Source organism: Scyliorhinus torazame, chromosome 6 (assembly GCF_047496885.1).
Source record: "Scyliorhinus torazame isolate Kashiwa2021f chromosome 6, sScyTor2.1, whole genome shotgun sequence".
NCBI classification, from domain to species: Eukaryota; Metazoa; Chordata; class Chondrichthyes; order Carcharhiniformes; family Scyliorhinidae; genus Scyliorhinus; species Scyliorhinus torazame.
Genome location: NC_092712.1, coordinates 121,934,929 through 121,950,463, shown reverse-complemented (window position 1 = coordinate 121,950,463; position 15,535 = coordinate 121,934,929). Strand labels below are relative to the sequence as shown.

Here is a 15,535-nt window from a genome sequence, read left to right as displayed (position 1 = left end):
GAGAATTCAGCCCATCACCTCCACTACCATCTACCTCTCCCAGCCCGTCAGCAAGCCAAAACATCCCCCAAGCCCCGCTGTGGTATTTTGCAAAACAGCCAAGTCCAAAATCCCCTTGCTTCGCATTACTTCTCCTCCTACTCTTCTCCTGTATCTCTCTCCCATCCCTCTCCTAATCCCACTTCCCCCTTTAACTTGTCATTTCAAGTCTATCCAAACCTTACTCCACCTGGGTTTATTATATTGGAATCACTGCTTTCCAACTTTGACCTTTTCTGTGTTTCATTCTGCAAACTCTCTGCTAATTAGAGGCTGTTCTCAAGACAACAGCGTCCGTCTCGTTGGCTGAGCCCTAGACATTTTCCAGCATCCAATGATACTCTTGCTGCATCCTCCCCATTGGGCCTCGGACACTCCTCTGGCCTCTCATTATTCTCTTCCCTGCCCATCCTCAAAACTACTGCCTCTTACCAACTCCATCTCCTCTCTCTGTACACCCCACCCCCACCATTCTACCTTTGCTAATCCTGAAAGTCTCCCAGAAAGCCAGATTTTCATTCCCAACAGGAGAGTGAAAATGGAAGTTGTGGCTGGCAAAGCTGGAATGAGTGCAGAGACTGCTGGTTGTGGAAGCAGGCTGGACAGAATGCTTGTTTCAGTGCATCAGCACTGTGTGGAAGTTTTTATAAAAGCAATAAAAATAAGCCCTCCAGTCCTCAACCCCCACACACTACCCATGCCCTATCCATGCAAACCCATACCACCTCAAGTCCCCCACACAGCCCCCATGGTTTTGTATATCTTCCATGTCAACCTATGCCCCTCTACCCAACTCCCCTTTATAGACCCTTTGCCAACTTCGTGCCAACTCGTATCAAGCCAATGCCCCCCAACCCTACCCTTAGCCCTACATCTATCATGCCAACTCACCCAGGATCCACCATGGACAGACGTCAGGACCCTTACCGAGATTAAATAAAATTACGTTATTGAGCGTCTATTAAATAACTCACTATTTCAAAAATACACTCTCATTGACAAAACCCCATTTAATCCATTTAACTTCCTTTAATTGCTTATAAAAACAAGCATTGGAATTCAAAGTTCCACTCCAAAGAGTGTATAACCACTTGGAGCTGTGATTCAAACTGTGAACTGAGCGGCCCCCAACAGTGCTAATGGAAATGTTATAAAATTAGTCAAGCAGCACTAACCCTGACATTGCCATTTTCAACACCAACATGCCACCACCAGCCTCACAATCTCTGCAACACCCTGCTGTAATTGACATCTGCCACCTTTAGGGCAGCATGGTAGCACAAGTGGATAGTACTGTGGCTTCACAGCACCAGGGTCCCAGGTTCAATTCCCCACTGGGTCACTGTCTATGCGGAGTCTTCACATTCTTCCCGTGTCTGCGTGGGTTTCCTCCGGGTGCACCGGTTTCCTCCCACAGTCCAAAGACGTGCAGGTTAGGTGGATTGGCCATGCTAAATTGCCCTTAGTGTTCAAAAAGGTGAGAGGGGTTATTGGGTTGCGGGGATAGGGTGGAAGTGAGGGCTTAAATGGGTCGGTGCCGACTCGATGGGCCGAATGGCCTCCTTCTGCACTGTATGTTCTATGTTCTATGTGACCCAGTGCTGATAAACCTCAGGCTATGTCAACGGACTAATAGAAAGCAACCTTGTCTTGAAACATTTTTTTTCAAATATTTAAACGGCAGGGCTTTTAAATGACTTGACAGCTCCAATAAGCTTGACGTTCCAATCAGCTTGACCGTTCCAATGAGGTTATGCAATTTTTACAAACTTTCATGTCTGCTTTCAACAATCCCAAAAGGCACGTAACCTCTCCCAAAGGAGTCCTGGGACCATATCCAAAAGAGTACCCCATCTATTCAAACAATTCCGCAAAGTTTAGATGTGCCCGAACCAGCACGTGTCACTTTCCCACTCCAAGATGATGACTGGAGACACTTGGTGTTGTTTATGAGCAGCTGCATTATGGAACTCGCCCCAATTCCCTCCCACCTTGGGATACAAGATGGGCGTCATATTCAGCAGGGATCTTCCAGATCTGGGCCTCCACCGCATTTTAATTATGACAGAGAGGCCCTCCATCTTTTCAAAAATTCAGGCCTTAGTCTCAATTCACTAAATACAACACAATACATTGACTAGTAACATAAAGAAAGTCCATATTCCAATTTTTTTCATTATGAATTTCCATGATCTGATTTCTAGGGTAAGTTACGTATGAAACAATCTATCATGTTATATTTACAAAAATGCTTTTTCACACCAACAGCAGGTGGGTATAATACCAATATGATCAGTTCACAAAGGGTGGTTTCCAATATGAATGTGAGCAGGAGAAGTTATAAAGGAAATAATAACAGGAAATAATAACTGAACATATAAAGCTGAGATTATATGCAGCCTATAACGGCTGGACACTTAATATGGGAGAAGCCCTGAGTTAGACTCTGGGTGATGGGAAAACACGTCCTGATGAAGTTGGAGGGCAGAATGGGTTGACATGGGATTCCCAGCCGTCAGCAGCTTGATATGAATTAGGTTCATTAATGAGACAATTGACACCCATTATCCCTGAGCCCACCGCAAAACGTGGTAGTTTCCAACACCCTTGCAGGCCATCCAGCAAAATCTATCAGGCTTGCCAGCAGCCTCCCAGGTGTGTGTGGGGAGGGATTATACTGTTCATTATCAGGCACTATGATTGAAGAACGCAGCATCGGGTGACTCTTGACAGGGACCCCCCTGGTTTGCCTCCAACGCCCCGTGGCCTGTACCCTGCGTCCTCCATTCCGCCTTCAATCACCTTTTGCTGGGCTCCCTTGATGATCCTGACCCTTGGCTTGATGCAGTGCCACCTAGCAGCCACGGCTCTTGCTCCCATAGGCAGCAGTGACACGCACCAACCTCTGATTAGCTGGCAGGCATTGCCTCTGCCGCCAGGACCACAATCACAGGAGAAGCTCAATAGAGGCCAATTATGTGTCTGAAGGGTATTTAATTCTGTTGGACCACCTCCACTGAACTGATAGCAGGTTGTCCGTTGTTTCCCCGACAGCTGGACGAGGCCTCATCTGGGCCTGACAAAAGTCCGCCCATACCTTTAAATGAATATTTGGTTGCAACTAAATATCCTACCTAATTATACCCATTCTGTAATACCACTTCTGTGAAGACTATGTATAGTCATGATTTCCCACATAAATGTCATGGGAGACTTTCCTGGTTCTGGGCAACTTATGTTATAGATAAATAATTCATCTGATGGTCAGTAACGATCAGTACTTGATGGATAAAGATCACATCAAAACTTGGCCTGCTTACATCACCTTGAACTTAACTTAGTTGTAAAGCAGTCTGCGGAACAATTTTTCAGTCAGCCAGAGGCTAAATGTTTTCATCTGGTTAGTACTGCTACCTCACAGCGCCAGGGATCCAGGTTCGATTCCTGCCTTGGGCGACTGTTTTGTATGGAATTTGTACATCTTCTCCGTGTCTGCGCGGGTTTCCTCCGGGTGCTCCGGTTTCCTCCCGCAGTCCAAAGATGTGCAGATTAGGTGGGGTTATGGTTCGGGGGAGAGGGTGGGGGAAGGAGTCCAGGTAGGATTCTCTTTCAGGGGGTCGGTGCAGATTTGATGGACCAAATGACCTCCTTCTGCACGGCAAAGATTCTATGGATCCAATGGAACTCGCAAAATGCCAGAGGAAAACAATCAGATACAAGTATTAAGGGCTTGGTTCATTATTACAATGTGTGAAATAATCTTTAAAAAAAGAAAATGGCTGGTCAATGGACTGGAATGACCTGGAATTATGGGAAGGATGAAAGTAAACTGCAGACATCCTCACTCCTCAAAGACAAGGTTGCCATGGAGTGCAAATTGCCAAGAGTACCAGCAAACTGATTGGGAGCTCGTCACATTAATCAATGACAAGTAAGATGATTAGCCAGATAATGTGAAATGTCTTTGCTCTTAAGAATTTAATTCATTCCTCAAATGGCTTTGCTTTTAAGCCTTTGGTTTGTTAACTTCTAATAAAAAGTCCCACCTAAAACATTTAAACTATCTTTCTCTTTCAGATATTGAACGAGTTTCCATACATTTCCAACTCCGCATGTTCGCTTAGATTTCACTTAGTCAATGAGTCGCTTGGCTCTCAGTACAATGATTATTATAAATTGTCACCTGAATTTGCGAATCATCAACTGCACCATTTAAGATAGATCAGATTCAGAGAGGGAAATCTACAAATTCTGAAAGAGGGGCGTGATCTCTCATAATAATAACTTTTGATTGTCACAAGTATGAAGTTACTGTGAAAAACCCCTCGTCGCCACATTCCGGCACCTGTTCGGGTAAGCTGGTACGGGAATTGAACCCGCGCTGCTGGCCTTGTTCTGCATCACAAACCAGCAGTCTAGCCCACTGAGCTAAACCAGCCATCTACCGGCCACATTGCACCTGAATTTAATTACGTATATGTGAACTCCATGAGCTGCTGTCAGTTTTGCAGTTGTAATGACAACAGACGGTTCATTAGCATCACACCTACAAAATCCGGTGCAAAATCAATTTGGGGGGCGTGTAAAGCAAGAGAAAGAGAGAAAACTGGGCTCTCAGTTGATGTTAATGATGGTGATAGAGTTATTAATCACAAGGTGAGATTGAAAAGATTAATTTGGCTGCACCCCAAAAGACATTGGCATCATTGGCAATGTCGCCGGTAGATGTCAGGAAAGGCCTCCCGCAGGCTTCCTGGCAGCCAGGATGTTTCACGAGATCTATCCCTACCTCAGGAGGTGTCACGTTCAGGATCCCGTCTACAGTGGGTATGACCAAGCCACGCGGGCATATGTCGATTTTAAACCCACTTAGGTATGCTCACCTGGGATCTACTGGGCTGCCGGCATCTAACGGCCTCCCCGGGCAGTCCCCAGCCAGGCACCATTCAGTACTGGTCCACACAAACATGGACCAAGCGAAACGGCACCCAGCGTATCTCCCGGGCCATCAGAAGCCCCTAGGTGTCACGGACTGGATAGGGTGGCACCCTGGCCCTCCTTGGATTGTGGGCACCTTGGCACTACCAGGCAGGCACCTAGGTCACCCTGTCACTACCAAGGTACCTGGGTGGCACTACAAAGCCAGCAGGAGCACTGCCAGGGTACCAGTGCCAGGGTGGCATTGCCAAGGGTCAGGGTCTGAAGAGCCATACCCATTAATGGAGGCCGGGGTTGACAGAGGCCGGGTATGAAGGAGCCTCTGGAAGGTTGGGCCAGGTGAAGGGGGATGGGGGGTGTCATCATGTGGTGGGGGATGCAATATTACCCATAGGTGGGATCCACAAGCACTCATAGAGATCAGGACACCCTTTCAAAACAGTGGCCCAATCTCGGAGGAGCCGGTCTGGCCAACAAGTTCAGCTCCCCAGTGATGAAAATAATTCTAAGTGTGGGCTTGACAGGGATTAGAAACTTCCCAGAGCCCCCAAAAGAGTGAGGTAGGGGGAGATTTAACTAAATGGGAACCAAGCCCCATACCAAGCACCTTTAGCCATATATTTCCCAGCATTTGCAGTGGCGAGAAACACAACGCTATAAACAGTACCCCGGTTAGATAGGGGGCCTCAGTGGGGAATGCGCAGCCAAGGCCGCACATAACGTTGTTTTGTGCACGGAGGAGCTCCGCTTGCCGGAACTCCTCAGTGTAACGAGAGATCGGCACGCCGTCCCGATCTCTGGAGCCCCAAAAGCGATCCCTGACACCACCACCCCCAACCCCCCCTCCCCCCCCCCCCCCAGCTCCAATGCACTATGGGAGGGCTCCAGCTTCTCCCCCCCCCCCACTCCCCCCACCCCACTCCCACAAACACCCAAAGGTTGCACGGGGCACCCCTGACAGGGTGCCAAGATACCACCCTGCCCAGAAGACATGCACCTGGGAGCCTCCGACTCCCTGGGAGCACCCACAAGTGGTGCTCCATCTGGTCCCCGTTTGTGGAGACCAGTACTGAACAGCACTCTCGCAAGGTCTCGGGGAAACTGCATATTAAAGTGAGACGAGCTGTCTCACATTAATCTGCAGATGTGCGTAAAAGTGATCCCGCCCATTCACATTGCAACATTTTGCGAGATCGCGTGTTAGATCACGTGAGGCATTGCTAGCCGGGTAGATCCTGGGAGCGGGGTCTCCCGGCTTCTATCGGCCATGTTGCACTGCTTTTTGGACGCAGCATGGCCATTCGATCGCATCCGCAGTGTGCTTCGATAACGGTGGGGAACTCGCTGATAAAGCCAGAGAAAAACTCCAGTATAACATGCCACAAATGACCTTTAGGGCGGGATCTACTGGTCGCATCACGCTCTCGCGCGACGCGGCCATTAGATCGTGGGAGAGGCCAAAATCGGGAACTGCGCTGGATGCCAGTCGGTTTACGATCTAACCGGCCTGTTCTCGTTGGCGAATCAAGATCTCACCGTAACGTGGCGAAAAATCAATAATCGGCAATTAAAGTCAATCTCAATCACTATTAACGGGAACGGCTCCCTATCTAACCGCCTCCCAGCAAGTGGTCACGTGGGTGTCACCTTTTTCAAAACATGAAGCTGAAGGAATAGCTGCTGTGGGGTTCCGAGGAGGTGTGTAGTCCGGTAGCCATCTTTGAAGTCAGGCAATCAGCCCGGGTACACAGCGGTTGATAGTTCAGTGCCCGGGAGGCAGAGGGGGATAGGGGAAGGAGGGGTGGATGCTCCAGCATCCGCGCCTCCGCCATGCCACCCCCTGGATCGTCATGCCCAGAACGGAGGCAGCTTCGGCTACTGCGCACCTGTCCCACCGACCACCCATGACCCCCACTGACTGTGGCGGCCTCCAGGCGCACAGCTGAACAGGGAATTGTCGATTCTAGTAATGTGAGCACTTCACATCCGCCAAATGGATTCCTGTGGGTACACGTGCCATGTTGCAGGTGAGAGCTACTGCCTCGCATCCCAGCCATACCATGAGGCCTGGACACTCTGCCCGAACACGGGAGGCTTCAAGACCATAGAGTCAGCAGGCAACATCCAAACACCTGAGGGCTGGGCCTCAGCACTGGGGACATGCTCACAACCTGAGGGTGGGTGTGTGCACCGGGGAGGGAACCAGCCCCCGGTTCAGGTAACGTTACCATGGGGTGTCTGGAGCGTGTGCTCTGGTGCACGGGGGCTCCCCCTGCAGCCAGGGGCGCATGTGCAGGGTGTGTTGGACAGCATCCTGAGGGACAACAGGGGTTGTGAAGAGGGGAGCCAAGGGGGTACAGAGGGTACTGGGCTGGAGGCCATTGCTGTTTGATTGTACTTCACCCTCATCAATTTCTTACATATTAGACAGAATGGATGATTTCTTGGAGACCGAAGAAGCCCTCGCGGTGCCAGTGGCAGGCCAGGCAGCAACAGCAGCAACCACGTCAAGAGAGGCTCGAGGCGGCGACCCATGTGCAGGTCCCCGCTCCACACCCTGAGGACCTGACTCCCCATCAGACCAGGGAGGAACCCAGAGGATAAGGTCAGCAACGGCCCAAGGTGTACAGGTGTCGCTGGTCTTTCGAATATATGACGGGCAGCGTGTGCTGCAGGAGGATCCACCTAAACAGGGGATGGCACGGTACCTGCGCCAGGTCCTCGTTGACTTGGCACCACCTGGAGGAGGAGGATGCCCGCTCCCTGTGGCCGTCAAGGTCACCGCAGCCCTGAACTTCTATGCCTCAGGATCATTCCAGGGCTCGAGCGAGGACTTGTGTGGCATTTCCCAACTAACAGCTCACAAGTGCATTCATGAAGTCACAGATGCCGTGTTTGCCCAGGCAGATAACTATGTAAACCTTCACCTGGACCAAGCCCAACAGGATGTCAGGGCAGCAGGATTTGGGATGCCTCAGGTCCAGGGGATGATGGCACGCATGTTGTCTTGTGTGCACCAGCGAGCGCCCTACATCAACAGCAAGGGGTTCCACTCCCTGAATGTTCAACCTGTATGCGACCACCACATGAAGATCATGCACGCATGTGTACGTTTCCCAGGGAGTATGCACGACTGCTACATCCTGGTCCCCAGCATCTTCGAGGGACACCCCAGGGTGACAGTTGGCTCTTGGGGGATAAGAGGTACCTGCTTAGGACCTGGCTAATGATGCCATTATGGAGGCCGGTTACGATTGCGGAGACCCAATATAATGAGGCAATATACCCGGGCTGTCATTGAGCGGTGCAGCGGACAGCTCAAAATGCAGTTCCGATGCCTCGGCCATTCTGGTGGTGCGCTGAATTGCACCCCCCAGAGGATCGCCCTGTTTGTGTTGGTCTGCTGAACCCTCCACAACCTGGCACAGCAACAGTACGACATGCGGAGGAGGAGGAACATGTGGCCACCTCCGAGGAGGAGGATGAGGAGGTGCCAGACCATGATGGGCTGGCGGACAAGCCCTGGGAGGACCTTGGAGCAGCCGGAGGATGGAGGATAGGCAGCAGTGGCGTGGGTCTGGCATACCCAGAGGGCCAGGGAGGCCCTCATCCTGCCTGCTTCACATAGGACGTGGCTAAGTCCGTCAACCCAACCCCTCCCCCCTACTTCCTACCCACCGTCCCTCACTTGCCCTGCCTCACCTTCCTTCTCTTCCTCCCTTTCCCACCCCAAATCGCCCTGTTCCACACTCCCAGGGCCTGTGTTACATCACTCTAGGGTCATGGGCATGTGTGGGCCCTATTAACGGGTCCATGTCGAGGGCGTGAGGGTGATGATAACCCACTGTGAGCTGAGTACTAGTGCTCCTCACTATGTCATAGTCTGACTCCTGTCTGTCTGTCTGTCAAGTGCACGCTCATGCCCATCACCTGTACATGGTATGCCTTGGGCGGGGTGGGGGGGGTCTGATCCAGGACCACCGTACCCAGGGGCTGGAACAGGGGTTTGGAGGTCAGCCCACATTGCGGAATAATGTGCAAGAGGCTTCACATGTCTCGGGTGCAACGTGGTTTATTGTTGTACAGTAGTGACCTCAATTGCCCCTAGCCCCTGATGGTTCTTCCTCCCCTCCTTCTCAATCCCAGTACCCTCTCAGTGACCATCTATGTGCTTAGCCTTCCGTGCTCTCCCACTAAGTCTGGGTGTTTCCATAGGATGCACATCAAGAGGTGGAGGCAGCCTGCTGCTTACCGAATCCCGTGGCCTTCGATGTCACTGGCGGGCTGTGGGGGCAGAAGGCCCCAGCGCAATCGCCAGCCAAACACGTGGGACGGAGAGGCAATTGGATTGAGCTCCGGATGCCCCTGCATCATCTGGGTTGGTCAGCCCTGGCAGCTCCCCAATGTCAATGCCCTCAGCGATGCCCTTCTGTGAGCGGGACATGCTCTGCAGTGCCTTGACATGTCCAACTGCACCTGTGACATGGTCCTCAGTGATCCGGGCCATGCTCTGGAGTGCCTCAGCAAGACTGGGACATAGGCTCCATAGGACAACATGGGAGGCAAGGTCCACCTGGGATTGGGACATAGAAATTACAGTGCAGAAGGAGGCCATTCGGCCCATCAAGTCTTCACCAGCCCTTGGAAAGAGCACCCTATGTAAGCCCACACCACCACCTTATCCCCATAACCCAGTAAAACCCCACCTAACCTTTTTGGACAGGAAGGGGAATTTATCATGGCCAATCCACCTAACCTGCACATTTTTGGACTGTGGGAGGAAACAGGGGCACCCAGAGAAAACCCACGCACACACGGGGAGAATGTGCAGACTCCACACAGACAGTGACGCAAGCCGGGAATCGAACCTGGGACCCTGGAGTTGTGAAGCAACTGTGCTAACCACTATGCTTGTGTGCTGACATGTCCCCCAACGACTGGGACATGCTCTGCAGTGCCTCGCAAAGGTCCACCTGCATCAGGGACATGTCAACCAATGACTGGGACATGCTGCCAAGGCATTCTGCCATGGTCATCACTGACCGGGCAATGCCTTGGACACCACCACTCGTGGTGCTGACATCGTGCCCAAGGCTCTCCACTGTGGTTGCCTGCCTAGCAGTGTTGGCCTTGGTGCCACGCATTGCCGGCATTATCTCCTGCTCCCTCAGCCTTTGCAACTCCTTCAATCAGCTCTGGGCCTGCTGGAGTGTCACTGACATCCCCCTCTGAATCTCTTGGCCGCACCCTATCAACTGCATCAGCTCCAGGTAAATCTGGTGCAGATGCTCAGCATTTGACTGAGATCCAGCTGTGTCCTGGGATTCAGCCAGCCTGCTGTCTTGCCTAGATGTTCTTGCATCCACCTGATGTGCATCAGTAACTGTGTGATGCGCAGCAGAATGTGCCCCAGAAACCTGTCCACTGCTTTCACCCACCAAGGCTGGACCACTGTTAGGAGCTGATGTCAACTCACCCGTGGAGCCCGGTGGAGGTCATTTAGTTTTTTGCAGCACTGTGCAGCTGTCCTCAGGTCATGCTCCTCATGCTGGCAGCCACTGCCACTTCCTCCCAGGCGGCACTGGCTGCCCTGTGGCTGGCCCGCCGAGTCCCTCAGAGGGACAGGGTATCCTGCGTCCAGTAGGCAAGTCAGGTCAGCAACCCCGAATCTTGGAGTAGGTTTCCTTGGCGGCATGGTTGTGTGCTGTGTGGGTTTACCTCTGCGGGATCGGGTTAAGTGCTGCTCCCCTTCATTAGCGGGGGGTTGGTGAACATGGTCCCGGCGAATCAGCCGGCGAGACAGTCATTTGCGGCATTAAGCCCATGGGGCCCCACTAAGTGGACCAATTAACATTTTATATCGGTGATGGCCTCGCTAGCTCCCACCACATTTCAAAACTTTGAATCCACCCTGGAAAATATTCAGTAAAAAAGCCGGAAGTCCTGCTTCTTTTCTGACTCAATACTATAACTTTAGGATTTTGATTGGAGACAATAAAGTTCAACAGAAGGTTTCCCCACATGGTAATTTTTAATGAGTGACAGGAATCAAAAATAACTCTCTAATGTTTTTGAACATCAACAGAATAATTTCTGAACTGTGTAGTGGTCTAACCAGGGCAGCAACTTTTTAAAGATCAGAAAGTCAACACAGTGGCTGGGGCTTCCTGTGGTGGAGAGCGCAAACTAATGTGAGGTTCCTGACGTCGACCCAGTGAGGCCATCGCCAGTATCAAACGTTAATTGGTCCAAGGACTTCATGCCGCAAATGACTGTCTCGCCGGCTGATTTGCCGGGACCATGTTCACCAACCCCCCGCTAATGAAGGGGAGCAGCACTTAAACTGATCCCACAGAGGTAAACCCACACAGCACAAAACCATGCCACCAAGGAAACCGGCTCCAAGATTCGTCGATGCCGACCTGGCTCACCTGCTGGTTTTCCCATTGGCTGCCAGCAGGACCTTCCAGTCCTACCAAAGTCTACCGGCTTTTGCATTGCTTGCCAGCACCACCCCCGCCAATAAACAAATTTGCAGGACCAAAAGGTCCAGTTGATGGGAAATGCCAGAAAATCCGACCTAATGTCTGAAACTGATTAAAACGGACAGTTCGGTGTACGATGTGCCCGTGATTGTTTGAATTGACACGTAAATACAGTGCAAAACACTGAAAGCACATTGAACCACAAAAATTCACATTGAATAGGAGTTATAATTCAAATAGAGACATTTTGGAAACTTAAGCATACCCGTTGTGCACTGTATGAAATTTAGTAGCAAATTTCCATGTTTGGGTAGTGAAAATAATCATAATCTCCACAGATTTATTCACACAAGTCTTAGACACTGGTTTCACCAACAAACTTCTACCTAAATGTGGCCCTTCCTGTGAACTAAATGGGTTCAAACAACTGCCTTTTCTGGTTAAAAAGTAATATATGTATGATTGTAGAAGCAGTAAAGAGCCTCATTCTTTACATGCCATACTCACTTATTTACAATGTGGCTTAATCTGCAAACAAACACTTGACTGAGAAAACATTACTTTCACAATGTCACACTATTTTACACAGAGGTCTCCTTAGCACACCTGTGAATTAGTGATGAACAATAGTTTGGATTTCAAGTGTCGCTTTTTGAGGTATTTACTGTGAGAATTTTATTTGCATTTTTCCTGAAACTCAAGCATAGCCTAAACTATTTTCTCTTTTTTAATTAAAATAGTGCTATTTCATAAAATTATAGTAAAATTTATTGTTGCTTCACTTCACATAGAAAATGGCCATGTAATTTATTTATTGTGTGTTATGTAATACCCCTGGGGTTTGATTCTGAAAAAGCATCTGTAATCATTTTTGCATCATAATTGCTGATTCCAGTTGTTAACAATGATCATTTTGGCTGCGAATTATTCTGAAAAGTGTTGCTTCACCTCTTGGTCCTAATACGGTAATTTTCCTCTTTAGTTCAGCACTCTGATGAATAATATTGAGGCTATGAGAAATAATTACTATAAAAATATATCAGGTTTGAGTTGCTCAGAATAAAAAAAAATGGACAAAATTTACGACAGAGAAAATGTCATAATTTCTGGAGGGTTTTTCATTATCTCACTATAGTGTCTAAACCAGTGTTATTTTAGACCATGAAGCACTTGAACTAATGCCACTTACAATTCACCATTTTGATGTTCCACTCTTTTGGTCTCAAGGGTGCAGGATTGACAATAGTGGATGACAGAACTTCTACATTCACTTTTATGCAAGTGCTGAGAACAGGCATCTCTATAAGGTCAAGTATACTGCTACTGCCATCAAGGCTAAACACTGATCCTGTCATGACAGTGGTACCGTAACACAACATCAGATCAGTGCCTTCATTTGTAGTGCATGTGACCTGCATTGTCGAAATGCGATCTCTCACAGCTCAAAATGGCAAGGAGCATTTTCCACGCTGGAATTTGCATTTCATGCACTCATTCACAAACATCATGCGATTATCTGAGAACGCTATGCTACTTAATCTTCATCAATGATTTCTGAGGATTAAATCTATATTATTTTCTAAAGGTTAAAATTATACATTTTAAAAGTACAGATTAAGACATCTTTATGGTGCCCGGTATCTCTTTCGAAACAATGACATAGAACAGCAATTTAGTTGATAGTCATCTGTAATCTCGTATCTACACACTATCACATGCAGGTGACATTTTTGCAATGAAATTCCGAATCTTCCACCTGTAAATTTTAAGTAACTAACACATCCGGTCTTCTCAGATTCAGCTAAAAATATTTTGAATTGTGCAAGTGATTAAAATTGCTTTATCGAAACAGACAAACGTACAATATTAGTCACTTACTGAAAAGATGTGCCCGTTATTACTATCATAATGAACAGATTAATAATTTTCCTTGCTTACCAATCATATCTTTTGTCTTCCTAAAATGTTTATACCATCTTCCAAATTCTTGACATTTTGCTGCTGATACATTTGCATAGTAAGTGCTGTTTACAATGGAGGAAATCATACTCTGCATTAAAAAAACAAAATCTTCAGTCAGTAACAAAGATTTTAAAACTCGTTTCAACCAGTATTACCTCAAATGTTTAAAGTGGTGAAGATTGTAAAATAAAACACTTACACCAAACTTTTCCAGAGTTAACCTAGTCTATAATTATTATTTCAGTAAAGAACGTAACTTTTTCTGGATCCCATTGAATATTTTTATTTCATCTCAGCTGATTTGATCAATGTCAAGTGCTTTGCTGACATCTCAAACATTGTAAAATGGGCTTGTTACAGTGGGTATATAATGTATTTATTAAAAAAAGGACAAATCCATTGTAATTATAATAATATATATTTACAACGGTCTGCAAATGTACATGCACTTTAGAAGTAATAAGCCCCACAATTCAACCCCATTCTGATGAAAGAGGTACATTTATATACAATAATAATTTGGGGCTTAACAGATGGCATCTCAATTAGGTGTGTGCTTCAATCAACTTCCAGGCTGTATCTATTCAGCTTTTATACTTGTGCCTTCAAGACAATGAGCACATTTCCTGATAATATGATTAGCTTCCAGAAGACTGTTTATTCAAGCTCCTGGTTAATGCACAAGAACTCCATGTTGTCGCATTTGAATAGTGCGCACAGAATTAATCTAAATGAGAACACATATTTCTTTATCAAAATTAGATGCATCTAATATGGACCTTCTATTCGTGTGAAATCAATTAAAGAATAAACTTGAAAAAAAATTAAATTAAGATTCTATTATCCTACATGCCTGAATCCCAAACTGCATGTGTCAGAGTTGGAGGTTTGTGTGTTTTACTATGACATGAAGACGAGTATAAAAAATATAATTGATAGAGGTCAAATAAACAATGCTCAACATTTTAAGCTCTTGGTTATTCAACCTTGTTCCCAAGAGGTTTGCATTTTTATAATGGACCATTGCACTCTTATCATGTTGTTTGAGGGAAGACATTATTTAAAACAAGACTTTACAGAGAGAGATGACAAACTTAATTAGGAACAATACAAATAAGGAAATTGTTTTTAAAAAATGAACAAAAATAAGATGAACTGGCACAAGCAAAATAATAACATTTCAGGTCTGTGACCTTGCATCAGAACCATCCTGATGAGATATCACAGACCTGAAACATTAACTCTGTTTTACTCTCCATGGATGCTGTCTGACCTGTTGAGTATTTCAAGAATTTTCTGTTTTTATTTAAGCTGCTACTTGGTCCAAGAATCAACATTTTCAATATACATAGCTTGAAATTATTTGGGGAGAAATGAATTCCAAAGGAATGAATAACACATACCTTATAGAAATGGCTAACATTGAGGCATTACAATTGATCTACAATCCCAAGCTAAGGTGACGAACACACACATGACAAAAAACTTCAATCTCTTTTGGTATGATTCTTGCTATAGGACAGTGCATCCATTTGAATATTAGCAGATCTATAAAACCTTTATGCCTTGGAGTTCTAGGTTATGTTGCACTGGTTTTGTCTACAATATGCTGCAAATAAATTAATGACCGAACACCAACGGTTATTGGATGACACGAAACATGGTCTTGAGGGAGACAACCTATCGCTTATAACTGAAATGAAATTTAACTAAACAAAACAAGCATCAATGGACACAATTGGTTATCAGGCACTGCATTTTGTTCCATTTTAGCCAAAGGAGAACAATTGTATTTACCCTGCTGCCAGCTGTTCACTGTTACAATTGAATGGAGTAGCAGCTTGATCTATTCCCTGGGACAGGTGATCCAAATTCAGCACTTGAGTGCTGGTCGCGCTCAATGAGAGGAGGGAGAGAGTTTAATTCTTCCTGTTGATAATTTGAGTTGATGAAAGGATGCAAGTTTTATCTTGGACACTGACCATGGCTTTTTTGCCAAATCTAACGACGGGGGGGAATTTCAAACCTTCGTAGTCTCCAATCTGAGAACCTGTTGACTACAACGAAGTGTAAATATTAATGATCACTGATAAGAAAGACGAGGAGAAAGT

At 47.1% G+C, this 15,535-nt stretch overlaps 1 protein-coding gene across 7 annotated transcripts in view; it reads right to left on the bottom strand.

Annotated features, from left to right (window-relative positions):
* The window catches only part of LOC140424993 (DNA-binding protein SATB1-like), a 220,936-nt gene that overhangs the window by 162,335 nt on the left and 43,066 nt on the right, over positions 1-15,535 (bottom strand). For all 7 annotated transcript variants that reach the window (XM_072508753.1, XM_072508748.1, XM_072508750.1 and 4 more), the window contains one exon: positions 13,401-13,512. In XM_072508753.1, coding sequence (XP_072364854.1) covers positions 13,401-13,512 — 112 coding nt within the window. The remainder of the gene's footprint in view (positions 1-13,400; positions 13,513-15,535) is intronic.